Source organism: Chelon labrosus (genome assembly GCF_963514085.1).
Source record: "Chelon labrosus genome assembly, chromosome: 18".
In the NCBI taxonomy this organism is placed as follows: Eukaryota; Metazoa; Chordata; class Actinopteri; order Mugiliformes; family Mugilidae; genus Chelon; species Chelon labrosus.
This window is the reverse complement of record NC_140351.1, coordinates 7,588,355-7,603,362: the sequence shown is the minus strand read 5'-3', so window position 1 is coordinate 7,603,362 and position 15,008 is coordinate 7,588,355. Positions and strand designations below refer to the sequence as shown.

Below are 15,008 nucleotides of genomic sequence, written 5' to 3'. Positions count from 1 at the left end.
TGCCACACAAAGACAAACTATAGTATGAGCTCATGCTTTCTAGCTTTAGGCTAAATCACATAAAGTTGTCCCGTTAGCAGAAGGAGAACCTCAATTACAATTTAGTGTCACTTAAGTCAAATATTTCTATCACACCAAACATTGATGTCCTTTGTGTTTCTGATGAGTTAATTTTATTGATTTCTAAGACATATTGACTCACGAATTTGCAGATTATTTGACAGGGACGGTAATCATTAGATGCAGCCCGTAATAAAACAAAAACCAGGAATTTGATGATTTTTTTTTGCTGTTTTATTTCAGGAACTGGTTAAGGTCCACAAGTCTTTACTGCTGGAAATCCTAGACTCGATCCACCACAGAAGTGCCCAGAATCTTTACCAGATCTTCGTCAGTTTCAAAGAGAGGTACACAATTAATACTGTAACACCTCAGTTTCTTGTATTTATTCTCTTCTGTTTCTCATATAAAACCTTGAAATTAATTTTCTTTGTACTTTGTTTTGCTCCTGATTCTTTTTTTTTGTCCGAATTAGTAATCACTTGTCAGTCAGCTTTAGCTTGTTCACTTAATCCATTAAGTGCAGGTGTTGTTCTTCACGTGCTCAATCTACGTTCCAGGTTGTTGATCTACGGGAAATACTGCAGCCACGTGGAGACGGCCATCGCCTCCCTGGATGACATCTGCAAAAACAGGGAGGACGTACGCATGAAGCTAGAGGTGAAACATTTAATGGCGCCTTTTAATAATTGATAAACCGGGGGGGTTATTTACAACCGCAGTGACAAGCGCTCGTTTCTCAGCTTCTCAGAATGGTCAGAGAATGCCCTCAAGTGTGCACCGGAGGCATTGCAGGCTGCAGAACGACAGTTAATTACTGAAAAGCTTAAATGAGACTCCTGCTTTCACTGCACTTGTTTCTATGAAGTGGGAAAAGTCAAATTAAAGCATTATTTTTGGCAAACCAGTATAATCTGGTATGTTCTGCAAAGGACGAATAAAACATATGTGCTATTAATTCTTTGTCTTTGTGCAGGAATGCTCAAAGAGAGCCAACTATGGCAAGTTTACACTGAGAGATCTACTAGTGGTTCCTATGCAGCGAGTCTTGAAGTACCACCTCCTGCTGCAGGTACAGTACCTCAACCTATCCTGTACCGTTTCTGCTGTATTGCAAACATAATGTTGATGTCAAACAGTCTAATATTTTGAGGGATTATCACAAAAGATCTGCCACAGTTTCTTGTGAAGCAGGACCCAAATGCAGGGCACAAAGGGGAGGTATGAGTTGAAAACAAAATGACTCTAAGGAAAACTCAAAAACCAGAATTCAAGGTCCTGCAGGAAAGGCAAGGCATCAACTATAAAAACAGGCAAGAACACAAGAAACAGAACGACAAGACAAACAGGGTGACATCTACAAACAAAGGGAAAGGCAGGGCTATATATGCACATGTGGGCAGAGGAGCTAACGAGACACAGGTGAAACTGATGAGGGCGGAGCACACAATGAGAAACCAATCCAACAATCAGTAGTGGGAAGTAAGGTTAAGTCAATTTACGAGGAAAAGAAAGATGCCAAAATACACATTTTATGCTTAGTAAGTTGACAAAAGAAAAAGAAATGAACGGTAGAATCCAGATTGATAAAAATTGTTATTTTATTATGACCATTTTCTGGTTTAGCTTCGTGTTCTTTGTGAAAACATTATAGAGCAAAAGTGTTATCAGACCTTATTTAATTTGCTAAATCCTACAGTTTAGGAGCATTTTACATATTTTACTTTGCATATTTACTGTACACCAATCAGGCATAACATTATGACCACCTTCGTAAGATTGTGTAGGTCTCCCTTGTGTCTCCAAAACAGTTGAGACTCATCAGAGAATGGACATGGGCCTTCTGAGGGTGTCCTGTGGTGTCTGGCAACAGAATGTTGTTAGTGGAGGCCTTTGTAGTTGTTCCTAAACCATTTTTGTGACATCAAGGAGCGTTATTGCTATGGGGTGGGGGTGCCTGGTCTGGTCTGGGTGGGTGCTACATGTCTAAGTAACATCCACATGAATGCCAGGTCCACAAGTTTCCCAGCAGAACATTGAATTGTCACAAGATGGTTTACTTCTCCTGTCAGTGGTCATAATGTTGTGGCTGATTGGTGTATATTCTACTGAATATACAAGATTTTAACTAAATTCCTACCTTGTCGTGTTACTGTTTTTACTTCACTAAAACTGACTTTATTTCTTCCGTAACCATCTGTGGATGTAAGCTCTCCACATCGATGCATCACCCTGCATTAGCACCAAAACTCACACTACACTGTACATAGTGTTATATTGATGTTATGGATGCCTCTCTGCGAACGACAGAATCCCATCAGGGAGATCTGGATTCAGCAAGGCGTCCATCATTGCCAATAAGACTTTATGAGCCAGAGGACTCGCTGCCCTTACTCCATTCCTCCACCGGAGGCAGCGTTGACCGTGTTCCTCTTCCCCCCTTCCCCTGCCTTCGTCCTTCAGGCTCTGAGGCTCCTCTCGTCTATTTCTGTAGCCCCTTTATGACTGTGAGCCTGAAATGACCCGAACATAATTGTCATCTGATCGAGACAATCAAGGCGGCGGTGAGAGGAAATAGATAAAGCGGAGCGTGGACTGAAAGGAGAGAGAGCCGCAGACAGAACAAGAGAAACAACGGAGAGAAAAAGAAACAGACAAAGACGAGAGATGCGAGAAGTGTTTCTGAGGTGTTGATAATCTGGGAGTCAGCCACGAGTTGCTAAAGTGTCACTGAAAATTTAAACAATCCAAAATAGAAGAAGTATAGCCATGCATTTAAGAGGAAATGTATAGAACTTGACAAATACTATATTTAAATACTGTAATATAGCTAAATCAGTGTTTGTGTGCTCTGCCTCCTTGCTCTACTGGATCAGTCATATATATAAGGCCTTTGGTCTCACTACTATGGTCTCAAGTTTTATTTTTTTTATGATATATTTATCCTTCATTTAATTATCTCCTTGTGTTTAACCTAGGAGGATCAATGAATGCAGGATAACCCCTATACGGCAAAAAAACACTGATAACTTGAAGTTCGGAGGTTAATTCTGAAAATATCTTACTTTGAAAAGTATTTTATCTTGTTGTTTCCCCTAATTGAAATTCATTTGAGATAAGTTCAAGTTGTAGCAAAAGGGGGAAAAAAACATATATTCAAGGTTCCCAAATTCAATTACAAGTTGCTTGTAAGAAAAACCTCTGTAGCCTTTGTAGTTGTGAGGCACAAGATTAGTTGAAATGCATTTAATAGAAGTATTACTAATAAATGCCAGACGTGTTGTCTGGAGGTAGCTGGGAAGCGAGACAAACTCTGCTCCGGCAAAGAAATCACTTGGGCGGGTCATCAAACCTCTCGTCTGAGTGCCAACAGAATGCCTCTGATTGGTTGTAGGACTATTGAGTTGCGTGCCTATATCTTTATAAGTTGAAACACGCCCCATAATGAAACCTAAATGACTTGTTACGACTCATATTCTGATAGGAATTGAGTTGGCGCCTATAATTAGAGTCCGTGCATGTTTAAATCGCTCATTTACTCATTTTCTATGCAAAGAAATCTGCAAATTCCAACAGGGTTTCCACAAAACCTCCTAAATTATGCTCTCTGAAACCCTCCTCTCATATAAAAGTAAAAAATATCTGTAGAAACAAAGCGATTCTGTCGTGTCAACGTGGTCCTAGATCCCCACGGCACAGCCGGATAATAGCGAGCTGCACTGAACAAAGCATCCGCTGGGTTCCCACATGGTGACAGCCAGAATCTGTACAACTAATGTCTTGTCTCTTCCTCTCTCTCCCCCCTCAGAGTACCTCTCTCTCTTTTTTTTTTCCACCGATTCTTTCTCTCTTTTTTGGTCATCAATCTTTCGCTCTTTCTTCCTCACTGCCTCCGCTCATCATTTCTCTCTCCAACCCCCCCTACCCCGAACCCACAACAACACAATTCCCTCAATGAGTCCATCTTGTATGGTCCCAGCTATCAGCGTGACCACTCCCTTCCTCTCTATCTCAGTGGATGTGTGGAGGTGGGAGCAAGGCTTGATAAATAGGCCTCTGTCGTCTAGCTGGTGATAATAAAGCCCAGGTTGAGCTTGACTGACACCGGGGATTTGAGCAGTAGCAAGCAGACATATATATCTCCCTTAGTGGCTCAGTGTGTATATATATATATATATATATATATATATATATATATATGTGTGTGTGTGTGTGTGTGTGTGTGTGTGTTTGTGGGGACACAGGACATACATGGCATCCTTCCTTATCCTCCACTGCCGAGGCCTAGATGTCTTGTTTACGCTGCGGCTAGGCACCGGCAAGCAATTTCAGATACACACACACACATAAACCTGCAATAGACGAGTGCACACACACACACACATACACAGTATCTGATTTATTTCAGGACAGCGTTTTCTTTTTTTTGCAGCAATCTTTTTCATTTCATATCTAGAGCCCTAGCTTTACGTGCACACGTGCTCGCAGAAGTATTCATGAATATTACATGCACTGTATATTTACAGAAAGCCTTTAATTCTTTTTTTTTTTTTTTTTTTACATATTCTTTGTTTTGTTTGTGGGTGGTTAGCACTGGTTCTGGGTTTGAATTCATGGGCCTTTCTGTGTGGAGTTTGTATGTTCTCCCTGTGTCTGCATGGATTGTCTCTAGGTACTCCGGCTTCCTCCCACCGTCCAAAGACATGCTCCTTGGGTTAATTGGTGATTCTAAATTGGCCGTAAGTGTCAATGGTTGTCTGTCTCTCCGTGTTAGCCCTGAGATAGACTGGCGACCTGTCCAGGGTGTACCCCGCCTCTCACGCGATGACAACTGGGATAGGCTCCAGCCCTCCCACGACCTTTCACAGGACAAGCGGTTACAGAAAATGACTGAATGAATATTTCGTTTTATTTTTTTTGTCTGTCTAATAGGAGCTGGTGAAACACACTCATGACACCACTGAGAAGACTAATCTACGGACCGCGTTGGACGCCATGAAGGTACGTCATCAATTCGTCCAGCTTCCATACTTTCATCCCGGCACGGTGTGGGGTGGAAGGTCCATCGCAAGGCCAGAACGATTTAAACCAAAAGCTAAACCAGTAATTTATTTTGAAATGTGCGAGGAGGTACATGTATGCACCAAGACGCAACCTTGGATTTTCTTCAATGACCACCCGAGGCGGGCTTCAAGAGCAAGTCGATCCCTGTTGACGTCCAATTTTACAGCTAAAATAATCATGTTCAGTGTGTGGGTCTCCACAGGTAATTTCTATATTCTTGGTTAGTTGGTGAATTTCTCTATAACTCACCCGTTTACATTATACAATATCAAGGCTTAAAGTTATACATAATTGAGGCTACTTTGAGTGAGGTTGCTTGCTCTCTGCCTTGCTGCCGGCTTCCCACCTTAGCTCCACTCACACTCCACCTCTTGAACCAGTTTTGAATTAGTAGTTAGGGGCTGTCCGGCAATGCCAAGATGGCGACACACAAGGCCACCACACTGAGCTTTAATCCCACTCTTAAGGTCATTTTGACATACATACAACTGTAATGCAGGAAGAATGAAAGGGCTTTGGTCTTGAAAATCTGTGCAGACTTAGTTAAATAAGCTAAATAACTAAAATACTCAGTTAAAATAAGTAAAGTAAAGTGCACGGTGCCCTTCCTGGATCAGATCAACAGTTCAGCATTCTAGCAGCTTGTGGAAGAAAACCGTTGATCAGTCTGTTGGTTCTGCTTTTGATGCTCCGGTACCATTTGCCTGATGGCAGCAGATCATAGAGTTTATTGAGAGAGGGTAAGAGGGGTCTCTGAATGGTAATAATGTCTGGAATAACAGGAAGTCACAAAATAACATGCTACCTGTTAAATGAAGTGAGAACTTTCTGGAAAGTGGCCGTAAAGAACTGCACTTCAGTGCAAATCGTTGCTCCCTGACAACTTTTTTGACCATGCACTATGAATAAACAAGCCTTCCTCTGAATGCAGCGTTTTGCAGCCTTGAAAAGCAGTTGAGTGAAGCTGAAAGCTGAGACTCAAGTTTCAGACAGAACAAGAACATTGTCATATATTGTTAGAGTTCACAAACCCACATCAGCGGGGGTTATGTCTGAAGAAAACAAGAAAAACCTGCATAAAGAGAAACAAAATCTGTGGCACAGCTGGAGATACCGTGCACTGTGTAACTAAAGAGATGCTTTATTGTTTTTGGTGTGTGCAGGACTTGGCCCAGTACGTTAATGAAGTCAAGAGGGACAACGAGACGATGCGAGAAATAGACCAGTATCAGAAATCCATCGAAAACCTGGTAAGCCAAACATTTCTTCCGAATAATGAGCAGCTGATGTCATTTTTCACAGTGCTTTAGAAACTGCTTTTTTTATCCCTGCACCAACCGTCTCTTTTCTCTTCTTCTGCAGAACCAGCCCCTGAGCAACTACGGGAGACCCAAAGGTGACGGGGAGGTGCGCGTGGCCTCGGTGGACAAACGAGCCAAACAGGACAGGTGAGATGTCGGGCTGACACGCTGCTTTGACTAAATGACTGAAGTTAAACTAGAGTCAGGTGCTGTGGTTGGAAAGCTGCCAGGGTATGCATTAGTCCAAGCCAAGGTGTTGTTGGAAACTAAGCCAGTGAATTTTGCACAAAATAAAGCGATTGTTAGAGAGTTATCTCAATCATCAGTGCACAATGCATGTCATTCATTTGGCATTAAGCTGAATAACAACCAGTAATATAGTCACTCAGTGATATAGAAGGTTAAGCTGCATTTGAGAGCATTGTCACGTGTGGGTACGAATACTGGGTTTGCACAGTAATGCTTACCACCTTTTTCCATTTGACAGATATTGCATTGTTAGACACATATCTGAACTGTCCGTATCTTGCATCTAGCTGCAGAGGCAGACCTTTTTTAACAAACAGCACATGTGCAAAATATGTCTAAAGCCTTGGTAAAAGTCTTTTTTTTTTGTTATGTCCACACAGATGTCAATACAAACAAACACAAACGTGCAATAAATCAGATTCATTGCTATTGCTATTACTACGTCAGGTATTATGCATGTAGCTTACGGTTGGTGGATGCATCTCAAATAAAAACAAAAGCCATCGTGTACTATTTGCTTGAACCGCAGGCACATCTTCCTCTTCGACGCCGCCGTGATCGTTTGCAAGCGGCGGGGAGACAACTACGAGATGAAGGAAGTGATCGATCTGCACCTCTTCAAGATCACCAACAACCCCACCTCGGACAAGGAGAACCGAAAGGTCTGCAAACACGTACCCTTTGTGACTTGAGTCAGTGCTTTCCCAACAACGTCTTTCCAGCCAACGGTGGGGGAGACAGTGGACTAGGGGTTAGAGAAACAGTCTTGGCAAGTTGCCGGTCATTGGTTTAAATGCCCTCTACACTGATGAGATCCACTTGAGCAAGGCCTCTAATACCCAAAACTGCTCCTTGAGTAGCTGCCCAGTTCCCCAAGTGTGCTTGCAACTCTTTTTGTGTAAGAATAGACAGTTGAATGAGAACAAATTTCCACACTGTGGGTTAAAGTAACAGATCTAATTATATAAATCTTGCCTGAAAGAGTTTTTCGTCAGCCACAACAGAAGATCCAAGATGTCTGCGATGTGTCCTACACACAGGCCGAGGGGTTTCTAGAGTATCGTAGAGGTTTGGGACAAACGAGGGGACGTATAAAAACATTTTACAGATTTACCACATCACAGAAATAGATCACACACCAGTGCTCACAGAGGAAAAACAATGTCGGATCCGTGCCGGCTGGAAGCGTTCAGGTTCTATCATGGAAAGTCCTGGAGAATTTACGGTACAACTCAACCTACACATGAGTGGATTCCCCCTTCCACCATGTTCATGCCAAGGTACATGTTTTTCAACTTTCGGATCTGGCTCTCACCTTTGGAAAAGATATTGGCACATCTCTCACTTATTTCAGCTTTTTTTTTTTCCCTCTCATCTTAGCTTTGGCAGCAGCACATCTCTTCGTGAACATTTCATTTTCGGTTCCAAGAGAGTAACTCAATTCCACTTTTGGCGAAGCCACAGTGACAGTGGTGGCGTTTTAACTCCAGCTTGTTGAAACATTAGCCTCAATTAAATTATTTTATCTGCCAGCCTTGGAGAGTACATACATTATATGGGATGAAGCTGTCAGGACAATTTGTATGCTACATACAAAAAGGTAGAACTTTTAACAATGAAATGAAATATCCTTGAATTTGAATGCACAAAAAAATGTCAGGCTTCTTTTGATTTTTCCTTCATATATATACAGTCCCTGACAAAAGTCTTATAAGGACATAGTAACTTAAAACAGCATATAACTTTATTTCTAATCATTCAGTTGTTACAATTAATGGTTCATTTTAATGTAAAGAGCCTTCGCATTGGTAAAGCTTGGTAAAGCCCATAACATCTGTTTTTGCAAGGACAAAGGTCTTGTCGTGTCTTTAAAAGATTCAATGAATGACAGATTAGAGCTTCACCTGTGACAAATACTGGAATTAACACATCCCCAGGTGTGTATAAAAAGGACCCCAGTACAACCTGACCTCTGACAACATGGCAAAGATTCAACCACAAACCAAAGTGCAGATCATCAAGAGCCTGAAGACCAAGTCTGCTGCTGAGGTGGCAGACATCTTCAATGTGTCCAGACCCTGTAAGACAATTGTTTGAGAGGACCGTCAGTCCAGGACCTTTTTCAACTGCAGCAGAGCCACATGAGACCTGGTCACCAGAAACACTTGTATCTACAAGAACAGTTTGTCAAACGCTCTCACACAGTGGTCTCCATGGCCTAATCAGTGCTCACAGACCAGCATTAAACAGATGACAACTAAAAAATTGTGCTGCATTCGCCAAGCCCCACAGCTTGCAGAAAGGATGGACAGTGAGAAAGTGGCCAAAGGTTGATTTTTCTGATGAATCATTTCTTGAACCTCTTCCCAATCGCTACACATACAGCAGAAGACCTATTGGAACCCTCATGCACCCAAGATTCACCCAGAAAACAGTCAAGTTTGGTGAAGAAAAATCATGATTTTGGGGTTACATCCAGTATGGAGGAGTGCGAATGATCTGCAGAGTGGACGGCAACATCAACAGCCTGAAGTATCGAGAAATTCTGGCCGCCCATTACATTCCAAACCACGAGAGAGGGCAAATTCTTCAGCAGGATGGGGCTCCATCTCATACTTCAGCCTCCACATCAAAGTTCCTAAAAAGCGAAGAAGGTCAAGGTGCTCCAGCCCAATCACCAGACATAAAGATTATTGAGCATGTCTGGTGTAAGATGAAGGAGGAGGCTTTGAAGATGAGACCAGAGAATCTTGACAAACTCTGCGAGTCCTGCAAGACTGCTTTCTTTGCCAGATGACTTCATTAATGAGGCATTTGAGTCATTGCAGTGACGTCCGGATGCAGTCCTCCAAGCTCATTTTTCCCAAGGCACCATGACTTTATGTTCTGATGTTATTGTAGCCTGTTTGTTTATTCAAAATAAAGTGTAATTTCTACTGTACACTATTTGTGTATGCGACAAGACTTTTGTCCGAGCAAAATCTGACCTTTCTGTCATAATTAAATGATAAGTCAATGAACGATAAGACTTTATTTTAGTATAATAAGAATAATCTAGAGGCCTTTGCCTTTCATATGAGCCATTTCCGATTCCAATTGATCAACTGCAAGTCTACAAGTTATTATTTGTTGTTCTTACAACTTAGATAAGCGGCAAGACTTTTGTCAGGGACTGTAACTATAATAAAGCAGCCTCTGTGGTGGCGAATGATGGGTGGTCTCACTTCAGATTCATCACTGATTCACTTCATTAACCGAAAGAGAAAATATGTCACGAACATTTACCTTTTAATTTTATGGCACGTTATCGGTTTCAAAAAGCAATAACCCACTTTAAAGCTGTGATTTACGGGGATTTTAGATGACACTTCTCGATGACTTTTAATTTCACCCAGGGCGGTGAGCCACGCGGTCCGGCTTCAGCAGGACTAGTAGTGAGTGTATTCTGCGTTATAAGCCGTCGCTGTATCATAAAGCACGTAGAAGTGTTAAAATAATAATGAAACGTGCTTATTAACGTGCTGTCATATAAAAAAAGTACAAAACAAGCATCTCATATACCAGCCCGTCAGCTATAATGGAGGCGAGTCTTGCACTGTTGAGCACATTATTGCCTCTTTATGACCGAGTCAGCAAAGCTCAGGAACCATGTTGGACTCCTGACAAACCAATTAACAGTGCGACTCCTGCCTAATGAGCAGCCATAACAATTTATCAGATAAATGCAGGTTCATAAACCTGACTAAAAATTTAGTTAACTTGCTTCTTGACAGTATATTATAAGCACCTGTAAGAACCTGCGCTCCGATTTTCATCCGAACCGTGCCGCTAAAATGAGCTACATGCAAAAATCTTTCCGGCTCACAACACAAACAAGAAGATAATCAGCAGAAAGGAGTCTTAAATAATTTGGTACACGCTCGTTCCAGCACATGTTTTACATTGTCTTGTTCATTTATACTGAAACAGTGTCGGGGGTAGAACAGTCTGCCTCCTCCCAGATGGTGTTATCATTAAACCTCGCTTTGGGCCTGACTACACACAATACACACTGTGAATACTAAGTGCCAAGTGGGGAAAAATATTGCCAATCATAATGAGGAATGATATCTAAGGCGTGCCAGGAAACAATGATTTGGGTAATAATGATGCTGTAAATAGCAGACATTAGTAAGCTTAAACCCATGTGGGATTTTATTGTTGTATTTTAAGAAGCTTGCAGTCATCTCAGAGTCATTCATTTCTGACGTGATGGATCTAATGCGGTTTGTTTGATTACATTTTTATGTTAGAGGTGATGAGAAGACAGCGGCTGTCTGAAAAGCAGACGCAATTAGAAACGGAGGCAGCTTCTGCATTCAGGTCGTCTGGGATAAACGTATAATCGAGGCCACGTGCATACAGGATGGAAACGTTGGTTCAGTTGTTGTCCTTGTACTGAAATCATTTATTTTTTCTTTTTTTTTTTAAATGCTACACCACATGATTTTAGTGCTAACAACAAAAAGTAAAAGATCAAATAACAGTGGGCAAGGTGGAAGGAACAGCTTGTTAGCAAAGCAATGTTTTTAGTGTCTTTTAAGCTCATTGTTTTGGTTTAACATGCACCAGCCACAACATTATGACCACACAGGAGAAGTGAATAACATTGACCATCTTGTGATAGTTTAATGTTCTGCTGGGAAACTTTTGGACCTGGCGTTCATTCATGTGGATGTTACTTAGACATGTAGCACCCACCTAGACTAAACCAGACACCCCCACCCCAAAGCAATGACACTCCTCGATGGCAGCAGTCATCCCCAGCAGGATGCAGCCTGACAGAACAGAAAGAACAGCACAAGGTGTTGACCTGGCCTCCAAATTCAATAGATCCCAAACTGATCTGAACAACATCCTGTTGCCAGACACCACAGGACACCCTCAAAAGGCCCATGTCCATTCTCTGATGAGATACAACTGTTTTGGAGGCACAAGGGAGAGGGAGGGTTTTGAAGCTCAGCTTGGCTCCTCCTGATTCACAGCTAATTTAAAAATTGGCAGTTAATGAACTATAACTCCAAGTGGTAACGGTCTAAACTATGCAGGACTTTAACCTTTGATATAATATAAATAACTGGGTTTCACTAAAAAAAATCATCTTCTGTCATGATTTGAGAATAAAGCAAAAGTAAAACTGTTTTTTATACCAGGTTGTCAACATATTTACTTCTTCTTTCACTTGGAGAACTGTAGGGGCTGACTTGCTTTAAGAGCCAGACATTTGAGGAACTACAGTGTTTGTTTTTTTTTTGGTTTTTTTTTGGCACTTCAGTTTTCTGCCCGGAAGCCTTCACGGTTATGGTCTAATCTCTCATCTCTTCTCATTTTAGGCCATGGGTGGCTTCTATTTTCATTGAAAAAGTGAGAATAGCTGACTGTATGTTAGCTGCCTTGCACCAAATGGCAGATGGATAGAGACAGCAAGTAGATAGAAGCTAAAGAGCTTTAAATTTCAGTCAGTAGTTAGGTGAAGACCAATAGAGAGCAAGAGGAGTTGAATTGATTATAGTTATATTTGCCAGACTTAGGATGAAGTGTCTGCTGGAGGCATAAACAGCTAGCATATGCTTGCAAGTTTGCTATATCATCTTAAAACCTAATGAGTACGTCTGGGTTATAAATGATCAGTGTGAGGGAAAACATAAGCATGGGTCAGATTAGTGTAAATTCAGAGAAGATCCAAAAAGAGAAACATTATCAGCCTGGGTGTGCAATCCCTTTTGTGTGCTAGCGATGAACCGAGCAAAAAAGAAAAGATGAAAAACCGACAGAAAGACAGACAAACACATCCTCCTTCTCTTTACAAATTGGTAGCTAGATGATATCTTTGCTGAGCTGAGTCTCGGTGTCCGCTGGGAATGCCTCTGCAGAGAGCGCTGCCTTCCCTTTTCTCCTTTCATTCAGCAGAAAAGATGAGCTGCCGCGCTCGCTCCCTGACAGCGCCGCCAGTTTGGCTTGTTTTTAGCCTTCAGAGCCGAGTGCTGGAAGTTCAAAATCACGACGAGGAGCCGTAAAAAAGTGCATCTCGCAAAAGCGTCCGCTTAGTAATGCTGCCTGGAAAATAGACGCCTGCGTTGACACCGAGGCTAATGGACTAACGTTTAGCCTTTGAAGTGGATAATGGTGGCTGATTACAGGCCCGCTCACGACTTGGGTCTGTGCATGCTGTTTGATGCCCAGCAGTTATATGGCACAGCTACTTCACACTCGCTGTCTCCTCCACGCTCTTCTTCTGTGTTTTGTCTCTGTCTGTCAGTTCTTCCGCCCTCCAACCCTTCAGCCCTTCACTGTTTGCTCTCCCCGAGGCATCCCTCTTTCATTTTGCATCTCTTTGTCTCCATCTGTCTCCATTTATTTATTCACCATTGTTGTACTTTCTGCCTCAAACGCGTGAATATATATATATATTTTCTTTCTCATTCCTGTTGCAGTGGTCCCACGGATTCTACCTCACTCACAACCAGGGCCAGAGCGGCTTCGAATTCTTCTTCAAGACCAAAGAGCTGAAAAAGAAGTGGCTGGAGCAGTTTGGCATGGCCATGTGAGTGTGTATTTCCCTTGTGTGTACGCGTCCGTCCACGCGTGACGGACCGATAAGAGTGCGTCTCTTCGCATCGGCGGCATTTTGCCACATCGTCAAAACCAAAAAGGCCCGGCTCGTCCTGTTATTCGAGTGCGGCCACTTGACAATTTATGAGAGGCACGCAACGCTGTAACACGGAGATGAGCTGGTAATGAGACACTAAACTAGACACGCAGTTGTCTGAGGGTAATTGAAGCGTTGGGCGTACGTTGTCAAACTGCAACAACCAGTCCTCATCCTGAACTGGATCCAAAAATTCACTCATGGTGACTGACACCCTGGGACAAAGAGTGACAAGTGGAACCAACAGAGCCAAGATTGAAGATTAACCGACTGATTGTTTCACAAATCCTCTACCAAGTGTGCTTAAGTATTAGATTTATGAATATATTTCTTTATCATATGATTGACATGACACAAGCATTCAGTATTGCAACGAAACACAGTCCAAGACATTGGGTCCTAGCTCCAAATTCTCCATCTTGTAGCGTCGCTGAGGTTGATGGTATTTTCTTTTCAAATGAGAGAGCATTTGATTTGATTGATATTAAGAAGAGCTAGCTCTGATATTTATGTTCTGCTTTGGAAACATTTGGGGTAGGGTTGTGAAATCAAGTTATTATCTAAAACTTGGGCTGCCCCAATAGTTCACATATTCAACTGTGGATATACACCAATCAGGCATAACATTATGACCACTGACAGGAGACCATATTGTGACAATACAAAGTTCTGCTGGGAAACTTTTGGACCTGGCATTCATTGGTGTGGATGCTACTTAGACATGTAGCACCCACCTAGACCAGACCAGGCACCCCCACCCCATAGCAATGACACTCCTTGATGGCAGCAGCCATCCCCAGCAGGATGCAGCCTGACACAGGAACACACACAAAAACAATTTAGGAACAACTGAAAAGATGTTGACCTGTCCTCCAAATTCACTAGATTCCAAACTGATCAAGTATCTGTGGGATGATCCCAGAGGCCCCTCCCCTCAACCCATAGGCCATAGACACCACCACCCACCTAAACCAGACAAGGCACCCCTACCCCATAGCTCAATGACATGTTCTGCTTTGGAAAGACTTGGAAACATTTCAGACTGTAGGAAATATACAAGAGAGGATGTGTAGGCAACCAGAGTCTGGAAAGTCCACTAGTGACCAACTGTCTGCTATAAAGAAATGGTAGTCGACAGGTTTTTACTCCAATGCAAGTTCATTAAACTCAAGAAATTAGACAAAAGCGTGTAAACTATAATTGGGTTCAAAACGACAAAAGAAACAAGACGAAGATAAAAGCAGGTGAGCAGTGTTTAGCCGCTGTAGCAGCCAGGAGTCACGCAGTTTAAACTCTCTCTTTAAACCATGAAATAAAACTGTGATTCCACTAATTTAGGATTTAATTTGTTCATCCGTCAGTGCACATGAATCCATTTTATGGAAAGAAAGACAGAGGAGAGTAGAACTAATGGCTCAACAGGTGCTTTGGAAGAACTTAGATCAGTTTTCTACTTTTGGATAAATTAAAGGATTATCTCATCTGATTTATATATCAGAGTCAGGTTACGTGTCGGAAGGGGAACCACTCAAACAGCTGTACAATATTCTCTTTTATTATATTATAGTTTTGTCATCCAGCCCTTGTTACAAGTCAAAGTTTGAAAGATTCTCCCATTTTCCAATTGCTACACATGTGGTGGAAGA

General features: G+C 42.1%; 1 protein-coding gene across 2 annotated transcripts in view; it reads left to right on the top strand.

Moving 5' to 3' along the window:
* vav3 (vav guanine nucleotide exchange factor 3) overlaps positions 1-15,008 on the top strand; it is a 93,175-nt gene that overhangs the window by 47,227 nt on the left and 30,940 nt on the right. The window contains exons 8-15 of one of the 2 annotated variants that reach the window (XM_084566513.1): positions 304-407; positions 621-720; positions 1,037-1,132; positions 4,993-5,061; positions 6,288-6,374; positions 6,487-6,572; positions 7,204-7,336; positions 13,148-13,257. In XM_084566513.1, coding sequence (XP_084422639.1) covers positions 304-407; positions 621-720; positions 1,037-1,132; positions 4,993-5,061; positions 6,288-6,374; positions 6,487-6,572; positions 7,204-7,336; positions 13,148-13,257 — 785 coding nt within the window. Of the gene's footprint in view, positions 1-303; positions 721-1,036; positions 1,133-4,992; positions 5,062-6,287; positions 6,375-6,486; positions 6,573-7,203; positions 7,337-13,147; positions 13,258-15,008 lie in introns of both variants that reach the window. The other variant, XM_084566512.1, reaches the window with a different exon arrangement.